Consider the following 21,760-nt stretch of genomic DNA (forward strand, 5'->3'; position numbering starts at 1 on the left):
TTCAAATTTTTAACATACTGAAAAATTTGAATATAACCAAAAGATTCGTTTATCGTACCATCAAACGATACAATGAAGACTCTAGTGTAGATGACAGGTCAAGAAGTGGTCGCCCTCGGTCTGTTAGGACTCCAGCAGTGATAAAAGCTGTGAAGGCGCGAATTCAAAGAAATCCCAAACGTAAGCAGAAACTGTTGGCCCTTCAGATGGGGTTAAGTAGAACCACGGTGAAAAGGGTGTTAAATGAAGACTTAGGGCTTCGGGCATATCGAAGAAAAACAGGACATCGTTTGAATGCTCGTCTAATGGACCTGAGACTGAAGAGATGCCGCGCTTTGTTGAAGCGGTACGCGGGAAAAAAATATCGGGAAATTCTTTTTTCGGATGAAAAAATTTTTACCGTAGAAGAGAGCTACAACAAACAAAATGATAAGGTGTACGCACACAGTAGTGAAGAAGCGAGCAACCCTATTCCACGTGGACACGTGGCACAGATTGAAGGCCTGTATTCAAAATCACGGAGGTCATTTTGAATAAACTTTAGTGTCATAAGAATCTATGTTTTGTTAAGTTCATTTTGGTATATGAATGGTTACATAATGAATAAACTTGTTTCAATTATTTTACATTAAACATGTGACAGAATTTATGACCTGACTAGGTATAATCACTAATTCGTTTTATAAATTTATTAATAATTAATTATCCTGCGATTTAAAATAAAATATCATATTACAAATATTCAAACCACGCGTCTAAAATTTCTTAGAAGCGATTAGGACCGCCCGCAAGCGAGTCATTGTGCACCTTTTAGATAATTTTAATAGCCGAAGTTTTAACCTTGTAATAATCTCACCACTATAAGTTATATATACATCGTGCTTTTTCAATTTCAAATTTTATTAAGAATATTATTATTATTTTTTCTCTTTTTTTTTCTTCCTGTTTGTTTGTTTTAATCATTTTAAGTCACATAAATATAAATAAATATTTGAATAACATATACATAAATCATATCTTGAATGACGAAACAGTGAGAGGTTAAAGAAGAAGAATCTGTTACAATGTCGGAATTTGCTCTAAACGTTCTTATCAAATTCATCGGTACTTTCGATGGTTCACGAGATAAACTAACACCGTTCTTAAATAATTGTCGCAACGCCATAAATCTAGCATCAGCTTCTCAAGCAGAAGTTCTCTTAAAATATATACTCAGCCGCCTAGAGGGCAAAGCGGAAACGGCATGTGCCGTCAAAGAATTTACTAAATGGTCACAGTTAGAAGAATTCTTATAAACTCAATTTGGAGACGTTAAACATTATGCATACTTATTATCAGACCTTCAAGAATGCAAACAAGGCCGAAACGAATCCGTAAGCCAATACTCATTCAGGGTTGAATCTTGTCTCGCTAAATTATTAACTGAGATAAATATTTCAATACCGACCAAGAAAAAGGACGAGTTAGCCGGACGGCTGGCTGCTATGCAAGACCTAGCTCTGAACGTTTTCATAATAGGATTACAACCCCCATTAGCTACAGTAGTCAGATGTAGGGATTAATTTTGCGACGGCGGAAGAAAAATTTATAGGGATGACAGTTAAAAGACAGTTTGGCCCGTCTACTAGCACACATGCGGAGCGTAGGCAAACCAATAATCAACCTTTTCCGAGTCCTCAGTTTGAAACTCAGTCCAATTTCAGAACAAACACCGCTGTCTGCAGATACTGCAAAAATGTAGGCCATACCATAGAAAACTGCCGCAAGCGACAATTCAACAACGATAGACGACTGAATCTACTAAATCTGTTAAACCTACTAAATCAACTAAATTTACTAAATCTTCTAAACCTATCAAATCCACTGAATCAAATGTTTCCATTACACCTGTTGCTTCATCAACTCAAGTCACGACTACTATTCCCGTTGTTTCTACCGTATCTCCTATACATCCTAGTTGCTCAGAGTCAAAATTTTACGAAATAAAATCCAATCAATCAAAACGTTATTTACGACACATAAAAATTGCAACTAAACTTAATAATCATGACCTTGCCTTCTTAATCGATACTGGCTCCTGTGTTAGTCTTATAAAAGCAAAATCAATTTAAACATTGCCCACGTTCCAAAATGAAATCATCTATTTTCATCGCCGGATCATCATGCCATTGTCTTTAGTGACTGTGGTCGTAATCATCATGGATTGGATCGGAAAACCCCCGAGATTCCCACCCTCCCGATCGTGGACGTACGCCGGCGAGGTTGGATCAGTAGATGTTTAATGTCTGTTTCTGATGTTAAATATAAGGGAAGCCAAGGGAGCGAGCTCCGGGCAGTCCTGCAGTGTCGGTTCCCGAAGCCCGATTATGGTCCTCAACTCCTTGAAAGAAGCCAGGCTCCATACTCCCCTCCAATATATCGTGCACGAAGTGGCTCGCACGCACTCAGCTTTCGGAAGTCCTAGTCTACCTGCGACCAACTCAACCACCTCTCCGTGATTCCCGTATTTATTACGTTTCTCACGGTGGAGCTCATCAAGCGATCGCTGGCCCGAGACCACCTTTTTTTTTATTGCTTAGATGTGTGGACGAGCTCACAGCCCACCTGGTGTTAAGTGGTTACTGGAGCCCATAGACATCTACAACGTAAATGCGCCACACACCTTGAGATAAGGTCTCAGTATAGTCACAACGGCTGCTCCACCCTTCAAACCGAAACGCATCACTACTTCACGGCAGAAATAGGCGGGGTGGTGGTACCTTTTTTTTTTTTTTTCGGGTAGAGGGCCGAACCTCCTACGAGGTCCCCGCGCAAAAGTGGTGGTACCTACCCGTGCGGACTCACAAGAGGTCCTATCACCAGTGATTACGCAAATTATAATTTTGCGGGTTTGATTTTTATTGCACGATGTCTCGGAATTAGATGAGCTCTCAAGATCTCCAACCTCTGTTGGGGTTTGAGAGGTGCCCTTGATATGTTATTCAGAGCACTACTGATACTATGCTCTAACGTCACACATCCAGAGGCCTCAAAATCGACACCAAGATATCGCCACCGCTCAACACAACTCACCTACCTGAGCGGCTTACCTCCAATATTGAAGGTTCGCTTAGTCAGGTAGTGATGCTTCTTGCGGTGGCCATCTGGTATCATAGACAAGACAGCGCTTTTTCTGCAGTTCAGGCGAAGGCCCATCTGCCTACCGACACAGTCCACAGCAGAGATGGACTCCTGCATCCCTACCTTCGACCCCGCAAGCAGGACTAGGTCGTCAGCATAAGCCAGAGCGGACACAAGTTCCATCCACAGCTAGGATGAGGTCCATCACCACGTTGAAGAATATCACCACGTTAAAGTATAGAAGAAAAACCAAGTTAACTATGGAAGTACTAAATATGAGTTAAGTTGGTCCCAAAAATTCATCAAATTAAATTGAAAATAGTGGTTGAAAAGTGCGTTTTAAAACAGCTTAAAGAACTTTTAAAAAAGTAATATTATCGTTGTTAAACGGTTTTTTTTTTCAATAAAATCACAGTTTATATAAGATTTTAATACACCTGGAAATACCAAAACTATGTAAGTATTCTGGGGAAATTCTAGTCACATAAATGGAGTGTTCATTGCACAAAAGCAATGTGTTCGTGCCATGTGCAATATTCATCCTCTGACTTCTTGTAAACCATTCTTCCAAAAACATAATATTTTAACTGTACCATCCATATATATACAATAATGTTGTTTGTTTGTTAAAAAGCACCCACAATTATATAAATCGTGTGGCGAGTACTGTCAATTTAATACAAGATACCCTACTAAACTAATGTTACCAAGTATAAATACTCGTTACTACCATACAAACTGTTATCCTATGACTATCAGAATATTTAATAAAATACCAAACAGCATAAGAGATCTTCCACTAACTCAATTTAAAAGAAAATTATATTTATGGCTAATAGACAAGGCTTATTATAGTGTGCAAGAATTTTTAAATGATAAGTGTTGTACATAATAAAATATTAGAATAAGAAGTGATAGAATGTAAAAATTAGATAGATTTAGTAAATTTTGTGTTATAATTAATATAAAAATAAATTAAATTTTCGCATGCCTAAACAGGCGACATATATGAAGCTATGTCCTATATCTTGTAAACTATATTTCTGGCGAATAAAGATTTTCTTTCTTTCTTTCTTTCTATTATAGGTAAAAGAAAAGTATATATATAATTACTTTTTTTTCGCGACATTTACCTTGTAATATCTGCCCGGTCGTATGTCCTTTACAGCAATAAAAAAAAATTAAAAAGAACTCAAACGAATCAAAACTTTTGTTATTTCAGAATCTATTCACGCGTCGAATCATGATTTTTTTAATATTCACAACGCACACACAAATAAAAACAGGCCTCAGATTTTAAATGTAACATTAATTAAAAATCTGAGATATCTAGGTACCAATTATGAGTGAGTAAATTAATTGAGTTTGGTTATTTAGCTTAGAAAGAATTTCTTTTATGTTTGTTATTATTGGCAGTAATCAGATAAAGCTGCTTTTTTATCTTATTCACCTGATATCTTACTCTCTTGCTCAAAGATTATTTTGAAAATGTTGATTAAATAAAATTGTATTATTGCATTTCCAGTCCCTTTGTTTTCTATTTTTTATTCTATTTTATGATTTTGTTTCAGAGTTGTGATTTTTAAGGAAATTAAATAATAATTTTCTAAAATATAACATGCACATACTTTTTTGATCATTGTATTGTTGATTATCATTCACGTCACATCGCTTCGGAATAGAAACCAGCTTAATTTACACTATGTTGTGTATAATTTGTGCTTAAATTATGGATTGTATTCATAATTTCGGTCCATATAAATAATTGTATGGCACCTACCTACCTATATATCGCAGTACTGCGAGCTGACAACCCTTACAAATATCCCAATTTAACCCTTACCCGTGTCAATTTACACCGGACGCGGGGTAAATTGGGACGGCCATTATTTTACCGATTATTTCTTTAAAATTAATAATTAAAATAATATAACGGTTTTTATCACCTAGGTACGTTCAAGACTCAACTTATTTCTTTGGTTGAGCAGTGACTATTTAATTGGAACTGTTTTAAAATTCAACCTGAAGGTCGATTTTGTCCCTATTTACCCCATTTTACGGTACTATGCTTTATGACACAGACCTAATTCTAAATATTCTTAAATATAATAAGCAGGTATAATAATATCCAGGTAGGCAGGCAGGCAGGTAAAATAATATAAGAGTAAAATAAATAATAATATAATAATATAAACATTAAACAAGCGTAGTTTTGTTTTTGCTTATGATCAATTTAATGACCTACCGATTTAAAATTATAATAATAGATTTTTGTTTAGATATAATATTTTATATGAATTTTAAAATCCATTAATTAAATATGTTAATATATTTTGCTAAAACTACCTCCTGAAAATAAATATATGCTAATATCTTTTTTTTAGATTTATAATAAAATGCAAACAGAAACTTAGGTTTTTTTAAGATTGACGCGTAATAAAGTGAAATATTGAGATATGCACATGGGAATTTTTGCTGAGTATAGGTATTCAAAATAACTTTCATAATATAAGAAAACATCATTTTGGCCCAAAATGTCAGATAGGAGATTTTAAATTTGCAACGATAAACTGCATATTCAAACGCAAGTCATGCTTGTTATCTCATACAACACGACCCGCGGATATGCACCGACAGATTATTATCTTATCTGCTGACAGGCGCTGGAGCAGGCGAGGTCGTGCGACTGTGAGTTTCTTTTTCTTTATATGATTGAGGATTTACTCGTGGCCTTTCCAGTTTCACAAGGACAGGTGGGCGAGCAAGGGATCAGCCAGAAGGGGCGGGATTTGCTAACGGCTACCCGAGCGCCTCCAAGGGCTCAAGAGTAGCTGCTTCGCGAATGAACCTACTACAGGATCGGAAGCGGCTGCAAGCTGCGATTCTTGGCTCGCACCGTGACCTTAATATACTTTGGCTTCCTACACTTGAGTACAGGAGAGTCGAGACAAGTTTTAGCGGCGGGTGTACCGGCAACTTATACGTTACGTCACAATGAATGTAGTTCAGTTTGCGTTTTAATAATTTACTGTAAAATAATGATGGAGATACGGACGACCCTGCTGGTCTCTGGGGGAGGCCCATGGATGTCACCACTTCATGGCATGGAATTGATATGTATGTAGAATAGGGATCGCAGCGTATAAAGGAAAAGTTACACAATTCAAAAATCTTCTGTTAAAATAATAATTTAAAAATTGCCGCCTTGCATTTTTTTGCCGTCTTCGCCATCTTCCTTTTCTCTCTCATTCTGTCTGTCATTCTCTTTTCCCTTTCTTTCGGTTCTCTCTCATTCACATCTTAACGCTTCATTCCACACTCTTTTCATAAGTTCCGTTCTTACCAATCCTACATGTATGTATGTCCCACCCTTTAAACCTAAACGATAGCTGATTTGCAACGGTTATGGATCAAATTGCAGTACCATCCTGGATAGGCTCATAATGCAACATACCGCTGGGTATATTTTCAGATTTTTTGTTTCTAAAAGTAGTTTTATTTTTAATTTCGGACGCAATTAGCCTGATCTCAGTTCACAGAAAGATCGTGACACTCAGTTTTATCAGACCACGTCATTTATTAATTTATCAATGTTTTATCTGACTTGTGTATTCAATCTTATTTTTATAAGCACTATATATAATAATATTTTTATTTAAATCTGAATTATTTATTAAATTTACAATTATAGTTGGATGTGATGATGGGTTTTTCTCTTCTTACATAAAGGACAATTATGTGGACAAAAATACTACTATTAACGCCAGGCTACTTTGGGAGCATTAGTTGTATTGATGAGCTTAATAATTACTTTAAAACTAACACGTATTTATTAAGCATTGCAGTGGTTGGGATGACACTGCACTTGTCATCTCAGACGAGAAGGCTAACTCTGCCTATTATACGACCATGTTTTATTTTTATTTTTTTATTGCATAGATGGGTGAACAAGCTCTCCGCTCACCTGGTATTAAGTGGTTACTGGAGCCCATAGACATCTACAACGTAAATGCGCCACCCACCTTGAGATATAAGTTCTAAGGTCTCAAGTATAGTTACAACGGTTGCCCCACCCTTCAAACCGAAAAGCATTACTGCTTCACGGCAGAAATAGGCAGGGTAGTGGTACCTACCCGTGCGGGCTCAAAAGACGCCCAATCGCGATTAGTCATATATAATTTATAATTTTGCGCGTTTGATTTTTATTACACGATATTATTCCTTCACCGTGGCTGTCAATCGTGAACAATTTTGTTAAGTACGTATTTCATTAGAATAATTGGTACCCGACTGCGGGATTCGAACATAGCTAGATACAAATGCACCGGGCGCCTTATCCTTTAGGCCACGACGACTTTGATTTCCTACTTCAACATATATATCGCAGGTATATTAATGAACAAGTCCCCGTCTTGCTTTCTACAGTTTTCATTATCGTTTTCATGTCAATAGACCGAATTTGAGGTCGGAATGAAATCGCGGGTTATGGTTAGGTCATGTTACCCCCCACCGCGTCTCCAAAACAAACCGATAGGTACAACACGTTTAACGATCGTTTCGCGTTGATAACGGTAAAATTTCCCAAATGTTGTTCCGGTGACAGAGTGACAGCTGTCAAAACTTAGATTACGCGCGCGTCCACTCGACAGTAAGAACGATAACAAAATATACATTTTACCAAGAAAAAAAAATGATAATATTTCGTCCAATATTTATAACCCGGTGGAATTTATATTTAAAAAAATATCTATACATATATATAGGTGCCGCGTGGCGCGCTACCTACAGTGTAGAACGCTGCATGAAAGTAGTTCCACGCAACTATGTAAGAGCAACCGGTTGACGGTGTAACGCGTTATGACGTGGCAGGCGAGCCAGCTGACGAGCTGTCTTACCGAGACGGCTGACGTGGAATTGTCGTCGACCAGTCGGTCAGGCGCCCTAGGGGTTGCGCAGCGAGTCCGGTTGTAGTGTTGACTGAGGAAAACCTCTACTTAGACCGGATTCTGACTCGGAGATCAGGCAAAGTCGTGTGTGGGTAGGGCCTTAAAACATCCTAGGGTCCGCGGTCTGCTCCTAACATTATGCAGGCCGTCAAGTCTTACATACTCCGCCCGCCATACCTTGTATGAGGTTCATCCACGTACACGTAAAAATATGGCTTCCAATACATTGAAAAAATTTAGATCGAAAAACTGTATAACATTTTACTAGTTTGATTCTGACCAGCCTTACTCGTGATTTCATCCACATGTCCAAATTATGTAGTGGCTTGGAAATGCATATTTGTTAAACACAATATCGCACCTCCCGTCATCGGAGCAGAGTTCATCCACATTCTTTGGAACCGCTGCGTTCATCGACATAGGGTGTCCGACCCGCTAGACAACACACGGTTCCTAGTCCGGCGGTGCTCAACGTGTTAAGAACAAAAGATGGAGCATGCCTGGTATGTTGGCTGACATGACAAGGTCGACACGGTCCTGCACTCGGGGCGAGCGACCGGGACACATGTTGCAACGAAATACGTATACCTGGTCCAATCTTAGTAGATTAATGTAGTAAACAACAATGGCCGACGAGTAACCAAAGACAATGTAGTGTTGGGAAATCATAGAATGGCCAAATAAATAGTTCCCATTATGAAATATATCTCTCTTTAGCTCAGTAAGTAAATTATTATCTTAACCAAAAACGACAATGCCATAAATCTGTTGATAAAAGTAAAAATGTTCGCTAAGTAATAAAATTATTATAAATTGCGTCATTACTGGTGGTAGGGCATTTTGGGATCCCACACGGATAGGAACTACCACCCTGCCCGTTTCTATCGCGAATTAGCTACGCATTCCGGTTTGAAGGCTGATATAGTCGTTATACAATTGAAGTTTCAACCTAACTTTTGTTCCTAGTTTACACATTTTTAATAAGGTTATTTTACCCTAACCTCATTTAGGATTATAACTAATTTGAGTCGGACATAACGAACTGACCCATGTGTTTTTTATTAGACTTAGCCCTCATTACTCAAATTGGGACATTCACATTGTCATATCTATTGTCAATGGTAATCGTTTAACGTTAGGTGAGGCGAGATTTCATTGAACAATTCAGAGCAACCCTAAAATTGGGGCATTACATTTCTGAATGTATCTCCAGAGTGTACAGCCTTCGTCTGATAATAATTGGTTTAACTTACCATTATAAGCACTAGTTGTTCATTCCCAGACAACTGGAGTGTTAAGGACTCTCATAACATTAAGTGTTTGTACGATGCAGCTGAAGTACTTCCATTCCTTTGCCGAAGACACACAGCTTTATGTGATCACTGAAAAAGAATATGTATACTCTGATATTATAACTTGCATCATATGTGAACGTCTTAACAATGATCTATATATTAAAACGTGAAGCAAAAGCTTTGTACCCTTATTTACAAATATTGCGCAGATGGAGGAGTATGAAATTTCCCACACTTATAAGGAATATAGAGCAGGAGTGCAGAATGTTTTTTTTTTTAATTGTGCAAAAAAATATCTTTAAATCAATTAAAAAATATATTACATACACCATGTATTTGACACACACATGCATATATATTCTTTTGTTTATTGTCAAACTTTTGTTATTGTTTAAAGTCTATGGTCAAATTGTGAATAGATCAATATTGTTTGTCTTTAAATTTTTTTTGTCTATTATAGTGTAGTCTTGGCTAAATCACTGTTTTTTTTTTTTTTAATTGCCTTTGTAGGCAGACGGGCGTACGGCCCACCTGATGGTGAGTGGTTACCGTCGCCCATGGACTTCAGCAATGCAAGGGGCAGAGCCAAGTCGCTACCTACCGCTTAATACTCTCCACAAGCCTCGTTTGAAGAAGGACATGTCATAGCGCTCGGGAAACACCGTGGAGGGGAGCTCATTCCATAGCCGGATGGTACGTGGCAAAAAAGATCTGTGGAAACGCACTGTGGATGACCGCAGCGGCTCCAGGTAGTATGGATGAACTCTACTCCGGTGGCGGGCGGTGCGATGGTAAAAACGAGATGCTGGTATCATCTCGAACAATTCCTCAGAGCACTCCCCATGGAACATACGGTATAAAATACAGAGGGAACCGAAGTCCCTCCGCGGACCCAGAGGCTCCAAACGATCCGAGAGAATGGGATTATCGACAATCCGAACGGCCCTCCTCTGTATGGAGTCAAATGGAAGAAGCTGGTATTTGGGAGCTCCGGCCCAGAGATGGGAGCAGTACTCCATGCGAGGCCGGACTTGTGCTTTATAAAGCAAAAGTCTTTGTCCAGGCGTGAAGTACCGCTTCGCTCTGTTGAGGACTCCCAGCATTTTGGACGCCAACTTGGCTTTGCCTTCCAAATGACTCCGAAACTGGACATCGCTCGAAATGTCGACCCCAAGTATCCCGATACTCTCGGAAGGTTGCAGGGATACTCCTTGGAATTGCGGCGCCATGACAAAGGGGTCCTTCTTCGCAGTGAACGCGCAAACTTGTGTCTTTATCGGGTTGAATTGAACCAAGTTCAATTCACCCCATTCGGAGACTCGCCCCAGAGAGTATAGAAATATAATAATCTTTGACAATAGAACTATCATAATGTTCAGACTTATAATTTCAATTATTTATAGTCGAATTTCGACTACTGGGGGACCATTAGTAGTAAGAAAAAACCTACACAGGGTGAGACGTGATATCGATATCTGGAACGCCAGAGTAGCAACACGAATCTCCAAGTCAAAATGTACAATAGTAGTTCGTAGTGAATCCATTCAACACTAAGCCCAACAAGTATTTCATTGATTGGTTTTGGTCACTTACCTCGTACATTCCAGCACTTCCATTCCTTGTATGTCAGCCACGTCGCTAACACCTTGCCGTAGACAGCAGCAGTGTAAACCGTCATCAACAGTCCAACTGTACATAGTTACCCTCTGGTCGATCGATGTACTGAGTAGCAAGCCATTGCCCAACCATAAACCAGTTATCTGGGAGCTGTGAAACTGATCAGAGCTCCAAGAATATTTAACGACCGCCGAGGGCAACTTATCTTGGATGTTTATCTCTATTGATGTCATATAGATGGTATTATCATCACCTGCCGTGGCTAGTAAAACTTCGTTTGTTGATATATTATAACAACTTATACTATTTATCCCGGATTTGTTCGTTTTTATTGAGAAAAACGGCGCAGGGTTCTCTTTCAGCAGGTCAGAAGCTAGCCATATCGAGAACAGACCTCTTGTTGTGGCTGTCACCAAGAAGTCTCTGTCCAACAGCCGGAAACAAAGGGTTTTTAAAATACATGTTTCATGGTGACTAATTGTATTGATTAATGTTATTTTATTGATTAGTAATTCATATTTCAAAACTCGCAGACAAGCGTCGGAACATCCGGTAAAAATGAAGTATTCAGTATTCTTTAAAACTGCAATATCCATGATCCTTGTCTCTGGATCGCAATCTATTGTGCAATTCCGCCACGTCTGATTACCTTTCCTCTCCTTATCTGTACCCTTTATCATGTACTCAATTAAATCTTGGGTCTTAATTTCATTTTCTTTTATAGTACATTTTTTTATACATATTTGTGCACGGCCTCCAGCTGTAAAAATCAAACTATTGTTGTAATCTACGGGTTGCAATTTAAGAGTTCTGACGTTTGACAGCTGTTTAAATGTTAAGACATCTTTAAAATTGAGTTGATTGTCTGTGGTCGATATTCTTACAGTTGTGTCTTCTCCCCCTGATACGTAAATTGTTTTCGATCTATCACTAACTAAGACTTTTAAGCAGTTTATGTTGTTAGAATGTGATCCATTCACTAAATTCTTTGCCACAATTTTACTCAGTTGAAACTTCAATAGATGTATTTCAGAATTTTTCAAATAAATGAAATTAACAAATTGTTCGTAGTCATCATTGACTTTCTCTATGAAACGCACTGCGTCCCACGACCTGTGACCTCCTCCACATGTCACTTCAAGTACTTTGGAGTTGTCTGTCAGGTCATAAATCACAAAAAGTCTTTCTTGAAAACCACATATTAATGTTTCATCGGTATTCAAGAATTCCTCAACCCACGGAAACTCTAAGACCCTACTCCTCATAAATATAATTTCGTTGTGAATATCAATTTTGAAATATTTGATTGTCCCATCTCTTCCGGTTGACACAAGTTCATTGCTGTTAAATTTAATTGATGTTGGACCATATCTTCCGTGTACTTTCTTAAAGCTTTTGATTGGATTACATTTTCCTTTAACATAAATATGGATACTACCACACCTGTCTCCTAAAGCAAATACATCATTTTTATTGTTTAAAGCTGTGGCCGTAAGCCATCTTTCTTTGCAAGAAGGCAAAATGAAATTGGCATAAACTTCTGTATTTTCCCCATTTGCAGCTAACACTGTTATTGCACCATTTTCAGAACAAATAATTACATGTCTGTTGCCAGCCCATTGCATTGATAATATCTTTCCTAATTGCAATTTTGTGTCAATTATTTTTGTTAAGTGTCCATTCTTACAGTTTTCAACAAAGACATCAAGTTTTCCTTTCATATCGGCAACGGCAATAATTTGCTTGCATGATGATAAACTCAGCATTTTGTATGTGGACTCGTGACTTAATTCATAAACCTTAGATGATTTCTCGTTTGTGTTATAGTGCAACAAATTTTTATCATCCAACATTATTAAATTTCTTTTCGCAGTGAACATAACTTTTCTCTGAGTTCCAAAGTTTAAAATGTTGTGAACAATGCCATTATTCGTTGTTAGTGGATGCAGTATAACTGCACAATCACCTCCACCAGTCACCAGGTGATTCTTATCGGCATCTATTGACCATATACCAGAATACTGATGTGAATTATTCTTTTTTATTAGTTCTCCATTCAAATTCCAAAAGCATATCGCAGAATCTTCTCCTACTGATATAACTATATTATCTGCGATGCAGTTTCTCATGACTCGTGCCGAATGCCCGTACAGTTCATATTTGCATGTTATTTCATGGTCCTTCCAATATTGTAGCATATGCGCATTTGCTGTTATGATATTTGTGCTCCAAATCCTGACTGATCTGTCATCTGAAGTTGTTACTATTAAACCTTTATCTGTATCACACGATATGGAGAATATGACACCCTGTAATAAAATAAAACAATTTTATTTGAGATATGTTTTTCTCAAGATGGCATTTTTTTAATAGCGTCTGTGCATTTTTTGCATGACTTTGATATCCGATGTACTAGTGTAGAATAATGCAACTATGTTATGGTAGGTGCCAAACTTTCGAGATACCTAGTTGTCAAATAGTTTATTATACAAAATGGTCCATTTTATAAAGCAATAAAAATGTAAATGAATACAGTGAGCTACCATTATTCTGTACATTTTGTCACAAAGCAAATTATTATTATAATTGAAGATTAATTGCATAATAGATGAAATCTCCATTTTCATGTCTAAAAGCAGGTTATGTCTATTCAGTTTATAAAAACAAACTCAAAAACATAAGAGGAATAAGCTTTTTTTTGAAATAACTTTGGAGCAGAAATATTGGACATATTTAATTGGTTTATTGTATCAGCAACTGGTTGATAGTAAAAAAACTTGAGAGATACAAATCTCTGTTGAACTAGATTTGTTACCTATAAACCTTATATATTTTATAAACAAGCAGGTATGCATTTTAATGGAAGCACTGTGAATGTGTTAATGAAGAGTGGTATCAAACCTTGTGTCCTCTCAAATAATGTAGAGGTTCCTTAACAGTATTACTATGCACAATGACATCTGAGAACACAGTCCCAGCTAGGACCATAATTGCATCTTGCAGCATTACAAGAAGTCCGCTGTATAATATTGAGTTTTCTTTGCCTGTTTCTTGAGATATGAGGGACTGTGTTGATAAGTTCCATTTCTGAAATGAAAATGGAATAGAATTTCATAGAAAAAAAAACAAACAAGTGAGTAGTTTGATCTTATGTTAATTAAATTATGAATTATAGTATGAAACAGAAGAATCAACATGTATGCTGGTTTGGGTGAACAACTGTTATTAATTTCATTGAGATTTTGATCTCATGTTTAATAGTTGGATAGCAGCATTCAAAGTATACTGTCTATGAGCCTGTTCACAATTTGCTGTGACCCCTCTACCAAAGTCAAACAGGACTCCTTTACAGACCTCCTTTAACCTAGTTGGAATCAAGATTAATGAGTTTATTTGGAGTGCCTGGTGGCACAAAACAAAGGTTGATCACAGGGATCCCACTGTGAATCTGAAGCAGTCCAGATAGTGGGGTTTAAATTGTATTAAACTCTCACAGATATCTACATTACATTTAACTACTATTCAATCTAACAGGCTCTTCTTCTTCATCATCATTCCCTCACTGCTGAGGATCATGACCATGTGTGATTTTCCTCCACAGTGTTTGATCATGGGTGGCTTGGACCGCCAAAGGTTAGATGTATAGTAATAATAAAATATAGATGAATAACACCTTAATCATCTTTTTTCCCTTGTGGGCAGGTGAACATACAGCCCACCTGATGGTGAGTGGTTACTGTCACTCATGGACGCCAGTAATGACAGGCACAGAGTAATTGCAACATCATCAATATTGGGACCAATTCTGCCTAGGTGGTAGGTTAGGTTAGTTAGATAAAAAAAGATAACAGGATTAGGTATCACAAAAAGATTTTATCATTTCAAACAACTTAAGTTGTTGCAATCGACAGTCAGACTGTAGCTTAATGTTAACTAAAACACACTTCAATGAAAATGTCATTGAGCATGGCAATAACATTAGTGACCGTTTACTATTGAGCTGAAGCAATAGCTCATCATAGATTGAAGCATGAGAAATACATTTGGTTTACCTGAGTAACATTATGAGCAGTTAATAAAATAACAATATCTTCTTTCAGCCAAACACCGGAATGAAGCCAATCATCGCATATTATAGGTTCGAAGTTTTTCTTAAATGTCTCTTCATAATGCGAGTGCGTAAAAGATAAAACTGTGAACTGTTTTCCGCCAAACACGAGTAAATTATTACCACAATTTGATACTACAAAACCATATATTTTTTGGCTTTTTAAACATTGAAACTTCGTAATTAATCTCGCCGAAGCTTTATCGAATACATTTATAGTGCTTCCAATACCTGAAATGATAAATTTTCGTCCTCTTTGTGAGTAGTGTAATTTGAAATATAATTCGAAATGTTATATAAATTTTTTACCGGCAAGAACGTAGTTTTTGAAAATTTTAACAGCCGTAGCATCTGTACGTATTAATAAAGACATGATTAATGATTTGTTTATTTAAGTTTGACAACTGAATTAAGAATTATTTTCAGAGTAGCTATTTCTTTTTGTTATTGAATTTGAAAAAACGTGTTCACGTCTTCACGAATCACAATTTTTATTGTCAAAATCGTCAATGTCAAAATTGACAAATGTTGGAGACAATCAAGATTATTACCTACCAACCACATGATCTGGATAAGGGCAAATGCTACAAAACATTAATTTGGTTGTGTACATACTGTATGACGTGGATCAAAGTATACAACCTACGTAATGTTTTGTCTGCAGAAACCAGAAAAATAAATAAGCCAATTAAAAAATACCATATGATTGGACATTGTAGATGTTCTAATTTTTAATTTGGTAGGACCTCTTGTGAGTCTGCCCGGGTAGATACCACCGTCCTGCTTATTTCTGTCGTGGAGCAGTAATGCGTTTTGGTTTGATGGGTGGGGCAGCCATTGCCGCGTTGAGCGTGATACTTGAGACCTTAGAACTTATATCTCAAGGTGGGTGGTGCATTTAAGTTGTAGATGTCTATGGGCTCCAGTAACCACTTAACACTTGTGAGTTGTGAGCTCGTCCACCCATCCGAGCAATAAAAAAAAAAACATGTGGATTGCACTAATTCGTGGTGTGTTTGGTTTTCAAGTGATTTTCATGTTTTTTTATTGGAAGTAATGAACGAATGTGAACACTAATCTAGTGCAGAGTGGTTATTGGAACCCATAGATGCAAAGGAACGCTGCCGTTTATCTTGAAAATTGTAACGGTGGTATTAGTGCGTATTTTGTCCCCGTACAGGTAGTATCACCAATCTACTTATTTCCATTGTATAGCAATCAAGGGTTCGGTTCGATGGATTGGAGAGCCGAAAACAAGTAAAGTAATCGCGAATTCGACATCATGTCTCAATGAAGGAGTCAATTCCGCATATTTAGAAATTTATATTTATGGGCTCCGGAAGTCACTCAATAACAGGGTAGTCCAGAGTAACCAACACGATACGACGAAACCGTACGAAAAGAGAAATAAAAGAATTTTCAAAAGCCCTAATTTTTGTCTTGTATTCGTTTTAATTAGTTTTTTTTTTCTAAAACCAACACAACTCAAGAATTATAATATGCGATCCGATAACATGAAGGAAGGGATGTACAATTAAAATGTCGATAAAATCAACAATAACAATTTATTCCAAAAACCAAAACAGATCATTAAGAATAAGTAGTGTTTATTTATTTCTTAAATTACTTTTGCGGTTTATCTCGAGTTGAAACTGAAGAATATTCAAACAGTAAATAGAATAAAAAGACCGAAAAGATAGTAAACCATAAAAATAATTTTAACAATGTAAATATTGGCAGTAGTTATTCAATCGCTCTCGTGTTGATTGAGCGGGTAATGCTCTGGATACTTCTTTAGATGTTCCTCCATTTGCTTCATTTGTTTTCTGCAAAAGAAGTGGATACTGTTTTATATTTATGAGCTGGCTGTTACTCGTATGTTCTCGTTTGAGATAAAAGAGTAAGACTTTGAACTTATTAAGTATTATGATGTAGGTATGTGAACTTATGAAGTATGATTTAGGTAACAGGTTACTAAATTTGTCGAATCAGTATATGTAGTTCGTTTGTCAACGCCAGAGGCCATCAAGAAGTTTTGTTTTAAACAAAAAAATATATTATAGAAACAATTAAAAAAGTCGTTAGAGAAACTGCCTATTTATAGACACTACAAATGTTTTTTTTAAATAGATTTGCGCTGTCTTTGCTGAAAAGCTGTAATGTGAGCCCGCACGGATATGCACAAATAGCCTGTCTATTTGTTCCGATTTGTAGAACGAAACAGGGTATCCCAGGGTTGCCTTGTTGGTGTTGTTGTGTCCATGGGCTCCGGTTATCTCTTAACATAAGATGAGGAGCTACTTCGCTCGTCTAGACAGATGGAACATTTTGTTTACTCATACATAACATCAATGGCGTAATTATTGTATTGATACTGACTGAAGCCTGGGTGGCATTTCATAGTAGACATCTTCTAGCATCTCTTTCCAGTTTGGTTTCTTTTTCTTTTCCGCTTCCTGCATGGTTCTAACCACCGTATCCCTTGCTTCCTTACTCCAGGCCTTCTCAGTCTCCGCGTCCCAGTAACCTGGACACCAAATAAACATGCTGTTTTCTTCGAAAAAGCGACGCGATATGATAACCCTTTTTTCCTGGCTGCCTCGAGTTATATCTCCGATTAAGGCAACGCTAAGCTGCCATTGCCCTAAGCATGTCCTATTAGTCCCCCATGCCCAGAAATTTCACAAAGTGAGTACTAACAACAAGCAAAGGCTATACTGATGACGATTTGAATATTAAAACACTAAATTTCAGTAGGTAGCTGAATAGTTTTGTGCAATCGGTATACAACTAAGTTATAATGGTGATTCCTTTCACAATGACGAAACAAGCTATAGGCAACAAATAATCTAATGTTATCACTATTACCAATCATGTAATATATAAAAACACACAAAATTAGTACATTAAAAGAAAAATATAATTTAATGCAATTTGAATTATTGAATTAACTTTCTCAAGACTGGCTTCTTTGAAATTTTAATTTGAAATAAACAAATTTTTATTTCGATTTACCTTTATGTTCGAGATAAAGCTTGAACTTCTGCAAAGGACTTTCATCTTTGGTCCACTTTTGTATCTCCTCCACCGACCTGTACGCGCTGCTATCGTCAGACGTTGAATGATGCCCGACACTAAAATGTGACAAATAAATTTCATGTGTTGCAATTTTGACGGGATATACTGTAATTGGATTAACTGTAGTCTATAGTCTATACGTCACAAAATCAAAATTAACCTAGTTCAAATTATCTGGTTTGATTATTGGTGACAATGAGCAAAAGTGTTTTACCGATAGGCCATAGCTTCAATGAGTACTGGCTTGTTGTTGGCTACGGTAAAGTCTCTAGCTCTCTTCACAGCATTGTGTACCGCAAGAGTGTCGGTCCCGTCGACTCTGAGCGTGTGAAGCCCCAGGGCTGGTCCCCGAGAAGCGATGCCGTCTCCGCGGTATTGTTCGCTTGTGGGTGTTGATATCGCGTAGCCGTTGTTTCTGCTGCAAGCGGAAACTATAGTTGAGATTTGAATTTCACATATTTTATTGGTTTGGTTTTATGCACGGCTTGAAGTGATTAAGAGAGCCCACTGATATAGCCACGTGAATACCGTCACTTCGGACTCATATGTTGGGACATCAGCCGATGACTTAATTGCGTTAAAATAATTTTGTGAAGATTTTTTTTATTGCCGGTGTGGGCGGACGAGCATACGACCTGATGGTGAGTGGTTACCGTCGCTCCTGGACGTCAGCAATACCAAGGGCAGAGCCAAGCCGCTGCCTAAAGCTTAAAGTAAGACTGGCAGTAGCATCATGGTTGACCTGTTATTCGTACGGACTCACAAGAGGTCCTACCACCAGTAAAAATAATAAAATAGTACAGTAAAAAGAAAAGAATGATGGCTAAAGAAATTTCAACAATTTTACGTATTTTACGACAAGCTGTAGTTTGGTAATAAGTTGTGGTATCGCTGTACCGCCAAGTTCCGTGCGTGTGGCCGTGCGAAAGGCCACGAGTAGGATGTCCATGAGTGATTTCTTCTTTTGGATCACGACTACTTCTTGAAAAAATTCGGTGACAAGTCATTGAAATTGTAACGATACGTAGACGTTTTCACACAAGTTTCAGAACATAGCGTAGGTACAGTCTCGAATGACTCGTATGATGAAATAATGACGTTTTCTAAAGACACCTATGATTAAATTTCGCAATACTGACCACAGCATAATAACAGGACAATCTAACGTAGCGGCAAAGTTGAAAGCCGCATGAGCATCGCCCTCCGAGGCAGCGCCGTCACCGAAGTAGCAGATCACGCAGCGGTCGTTATTCGGAACTCTTTTGTAGGCATAAGCGGCTCCAACAGCCTGGGGCATTTGTGTTCCTGATAAAAAACATTTCATGTACATACTGAGAAGAACTTCTTAGCAATCCATGGACGTACTAATTGCTAAACTAATATCTTATCTAATACGTGAATAGTTAAGTTGTACCTAAAAGTGCACCTATCTTTACAAATCTGCTGTCAAATGATGCCGTTAGATTTTAAAGGCAAAATGAACTTCCCCTACGTACTCACAATACAATATACAGTGGACTATAATTATCGCTCAACGCTAAGTCAAGTACGTCTGTCGAACGAAACCACTTAGAACTAACCACTATTTAGAATTTATTACCTAATGGACTAGATATTGTGACCATGTTGTAGTGCTTGCTTCCGTAATGGACTGGCATCTGTCTCCCTTTCCCGGGATCCTCGCAGTTTCCGTAGCACTGGTTCACAAGTTCCGTCACAGTCATCCCTCGGTATAAAAACACTCCTACTTCTCTGTATTGACTGAAGACCAAATCTTTCGGTGAGAGTGCCGAGGCGCTGCCTATGTGGATGCCCTCCTCGCCGTAGTTGGTCATATAAAATGAAATGCGGCCTTGTCTGTGAAATAATCAATACAAATCATCATGTCAGCTATAAGATCCACCGCTGAAGATCTTTTCTATAAAATATCCATAGCAATGTGACGGGTTGAAGCGGCCTGCGTTCACCGCGGTTCTGAGGCCTTTGTTAATTGAGTGCAAAGTAATAATTTTTTTATTGCCGTTATGGGCAAAAGAGCATACGACCCACTTGATGGTAAATTATCACCGGTACCCGTGGACTTCAATAATTCCGGAATGAACCAGATTCAATCGAGCAATCAAAATAACTATACTATACAGCTGGGTTTTGGCCAGTATCTAAAAATGTGTTTTATAAAACTAAAAGCGAATGAAATTACCTTTGTGATTCATATAGAATTTTATCCATATGGCTCAGTTGTACCATGGTTTTGTACATGTTAATCAGCGTAGCCTTATCCAAGTTCGGTTCTTGATTTTTGTCGATGATCTGTCCGTTGTTATCCATAACTCGATAAATCGGAATTGGCTCGTAACTAGTTTCGTTGAAGAATTTCATTTCACTCACGTACGGTGCTCTTGCGCCAGGAAATTCTGCTATCTTACCACCGCCATTCTGTGCCGTTTCGGGCCTCGTACGCGTCGACAAAAGCTAAAATGGAATTGAGTCTTAAAAACACATGGTGGAATTCATGCAAATACAAATTTGTTGCGCCCTAATAATGAACTCACCCATTTCACGATATTTGTTATCGATCTTTTTCTCACATCACTACTTTTGACATCGATAGCCTGTTTTCAAAAATCCAATACAAAAGTTTACGATTGCACTGATTCTCGAAAATATTGTTGTTCATACAAATTCAACTTTATGTTCATCTGGGTAGGGAGCATTTTAACTTGTAAATAAACTTTGTGATGAAATGTAAAACAACATGGTTATCAGGCAAAAAATACAGATTAAATCAAAATCATCAACATTTCTTATCGTTTTGTTGTCAAGGGCATGTTTTTATACTTAAAATACTGTTGTAATTCATTTTGTTAATAATTTTAAAATAACTCACCCTAGCAGCCCGTCGAAAAGCATTTAATTTGACAAAACTTGCTCCGGTCTTCAACGCCATCTTGAGACTGACTTAAACTTAAAAGTAATAATGAAGCACAATCGCTGTTTTATTTAACATAACATTACCAATTATCAAGATAAGAAACTTATGTACGTGTTTTTTTTTTCAATTAATAACGTCATTGGATGTTTCGTACCCTTTTACCTACGTACGATATGTAGCAATTAAAATTACAAAATGTCAAAAATATTAAAGTTTATTTTATTTCTACATGTTGATGATGGAGAACCATTATGGATATGTTTTGCTGATCATGCATCATTTATGACTGCATAACACCATTTGCGAGTCGTAAAAAAATCAATAAATATTCTTGTTTTTTATCAACCATTAATTAAGTAGATACCTATTTTTTATTTTTATAAATCCACAAGATATACCTTTTTTCTTGTAAATCCGTATGGGTAGGTACCACCACTCTGCCTATTTCAGCCGTGAAGCAGTAATGCGTTTCGGTTTGAAGAGTGGGACAGCCGTTGTAACTATGCTGAGACCTTAGAACTCATATCCGAAGGTGGATGGCGGCATTTACGTTATAGATGTCTATGGGCTCTGGTAACCACTTCACACCAGGTGGGCCATGAGGTCATCCACCCATTTTTTTGCGTCGGTCTCCTCATTACTGAGGGTCATGGTCATGAACTTG

The 21,760-nt window shown here is 37.5% G+C and overlaps 2 protein-coding genes and 1 pseudogene across 7 annotated transcripts in view; 1 reads left to right on the top strand and 2 right to left on the bottom strand.

The window, feature by feature from the left end:
• Window positions 1-1,986, top strand: part of LOC149500211 (uncharacterized) — a 2,369-nt pseudogene extending 383 nt beyond the window's left edge. Inside the window, exon 2 of the transcript XR_016325237.1 lies at window positions 662-1,986. The product of XR_016325237.1 is annotated as an uncharacterized LOC149500211 (transcript). The remainder of the gene's footprint in view (window positions 1-661) is intronic.
• LOC114253127 (regucalcin) overlaps window positions 1-15,760 on the bottom strand; it is a 25,261-nt gene extending 9,501 nt beyond the window's left edge. For 2 of the 4 annotated variants that reach the window (XR_016325228.1, XR_016325227.1), the window contains exons 1-5: window positions 15,396-15,760; window positions 15,031-15,317; window positions 13,880-14,065; window positions 10,955-13,287; window positions 9,320-9,448 (exon numbers count right to left, since the gene is read on the bottom strand). Coding sequence is in view for 1 of the 4 variants with exons in the window: in XM_089737570.1 (XP_089593696.1) it covers window positions 9,320-9,322 (3 nt within the window). In the remaining 3 variants the exon portion in view is untranslated. Of the gene's footprint in view, window positions 1-9,319; window positions 9,451-10,954; window positions 13,288-13,879; window positions 14,066-15,030; window positions 15,318-15,395 lie in introns of those variants that run through there. The other 2 variants (XM_089737572.1, XM_089737570.1) reach the window with 2 other exon arrangements.
• An 874-nt stretch (window positions 15,761-16,634) lies between these two features.
• BckdhA (Branched chain keto acid dehydrogenase E1 subunit alpha) lies at window positions 16,635-21,646 on the bottom strand. Of its 2 annotated transcripts, XM_089737696.1 has the most exons (9): window positions 21,052-21,204; window positions 20,717-20,776; window positions 20,365-20,636; window positions 19,765-20,021; window positions 19,304-19,469; window positions 18,379-18,582; window positions 18,102-18,220; window positions 17,466-17,613; window positions 16,635-16,912 (listed from the first exon to the last, which is right to left on the bottom strand). In XM_089737696.1, the coding sequence occupies exons 1-9, from the start codon at window positions 21,109-21,111 to the stop codon at window positions 16,834-16,836; spliced, it is 1,365 nt and encodes a 454-aa protein (XP_089593822.1). In that variant the 5' UTR covers window positions 21,112-21,204; the 3' UTR covers window positions 16,635-16,833. The 2 variants fall into 2 exon arrangements, with proteins under 2 accessions (XP_089593822.1, XP_028043493.2); XM_028187692.2 differs by lacking the exon at window positions 20,717-20,776 and having other exon boundaries at window positions 21,052-21,646.
• Window positions 21,647-21,760: the final 114 nt, after the last annotated feature.

Source organism: Bombyx mandarina, chromosome 23, assembly GCF_030267445.1.
Source record: "Bombyx mandarina strain Sakado chromosome 23, ASM3026744v2".
In the NCBI taxonomy this organism is placed as follows: Eukaryota; Metazoa; Arthropoda; class Insecta; order Lepidoptera; family Bombycidae; genus Bombyx; species Bombyx mandarina.

Coding starts and splice junctions, on each gene's coding strand:
- BckdhA (XM_089737696.1), bottom strand. CDS start 21,111: ATGGCGTTGAAGACCGGAGCAAGTTTTGTCAAATTAAATGCTTTTCGA. Junction 20,777..21,051: donor CTTTTCGACGGGCTGCTAGG/GTGAGTTATTTT, acceptor TTTTGAAAACAG/GCTATCGATGTCAAAAGTAG. Junction 17,614..18,101: donor GCTTTATCTCGAACATAAAG/GTAAATCGAAAT, acceptor TTTGGTGTCCAG/GTTACTGGGACGCGGAGACT.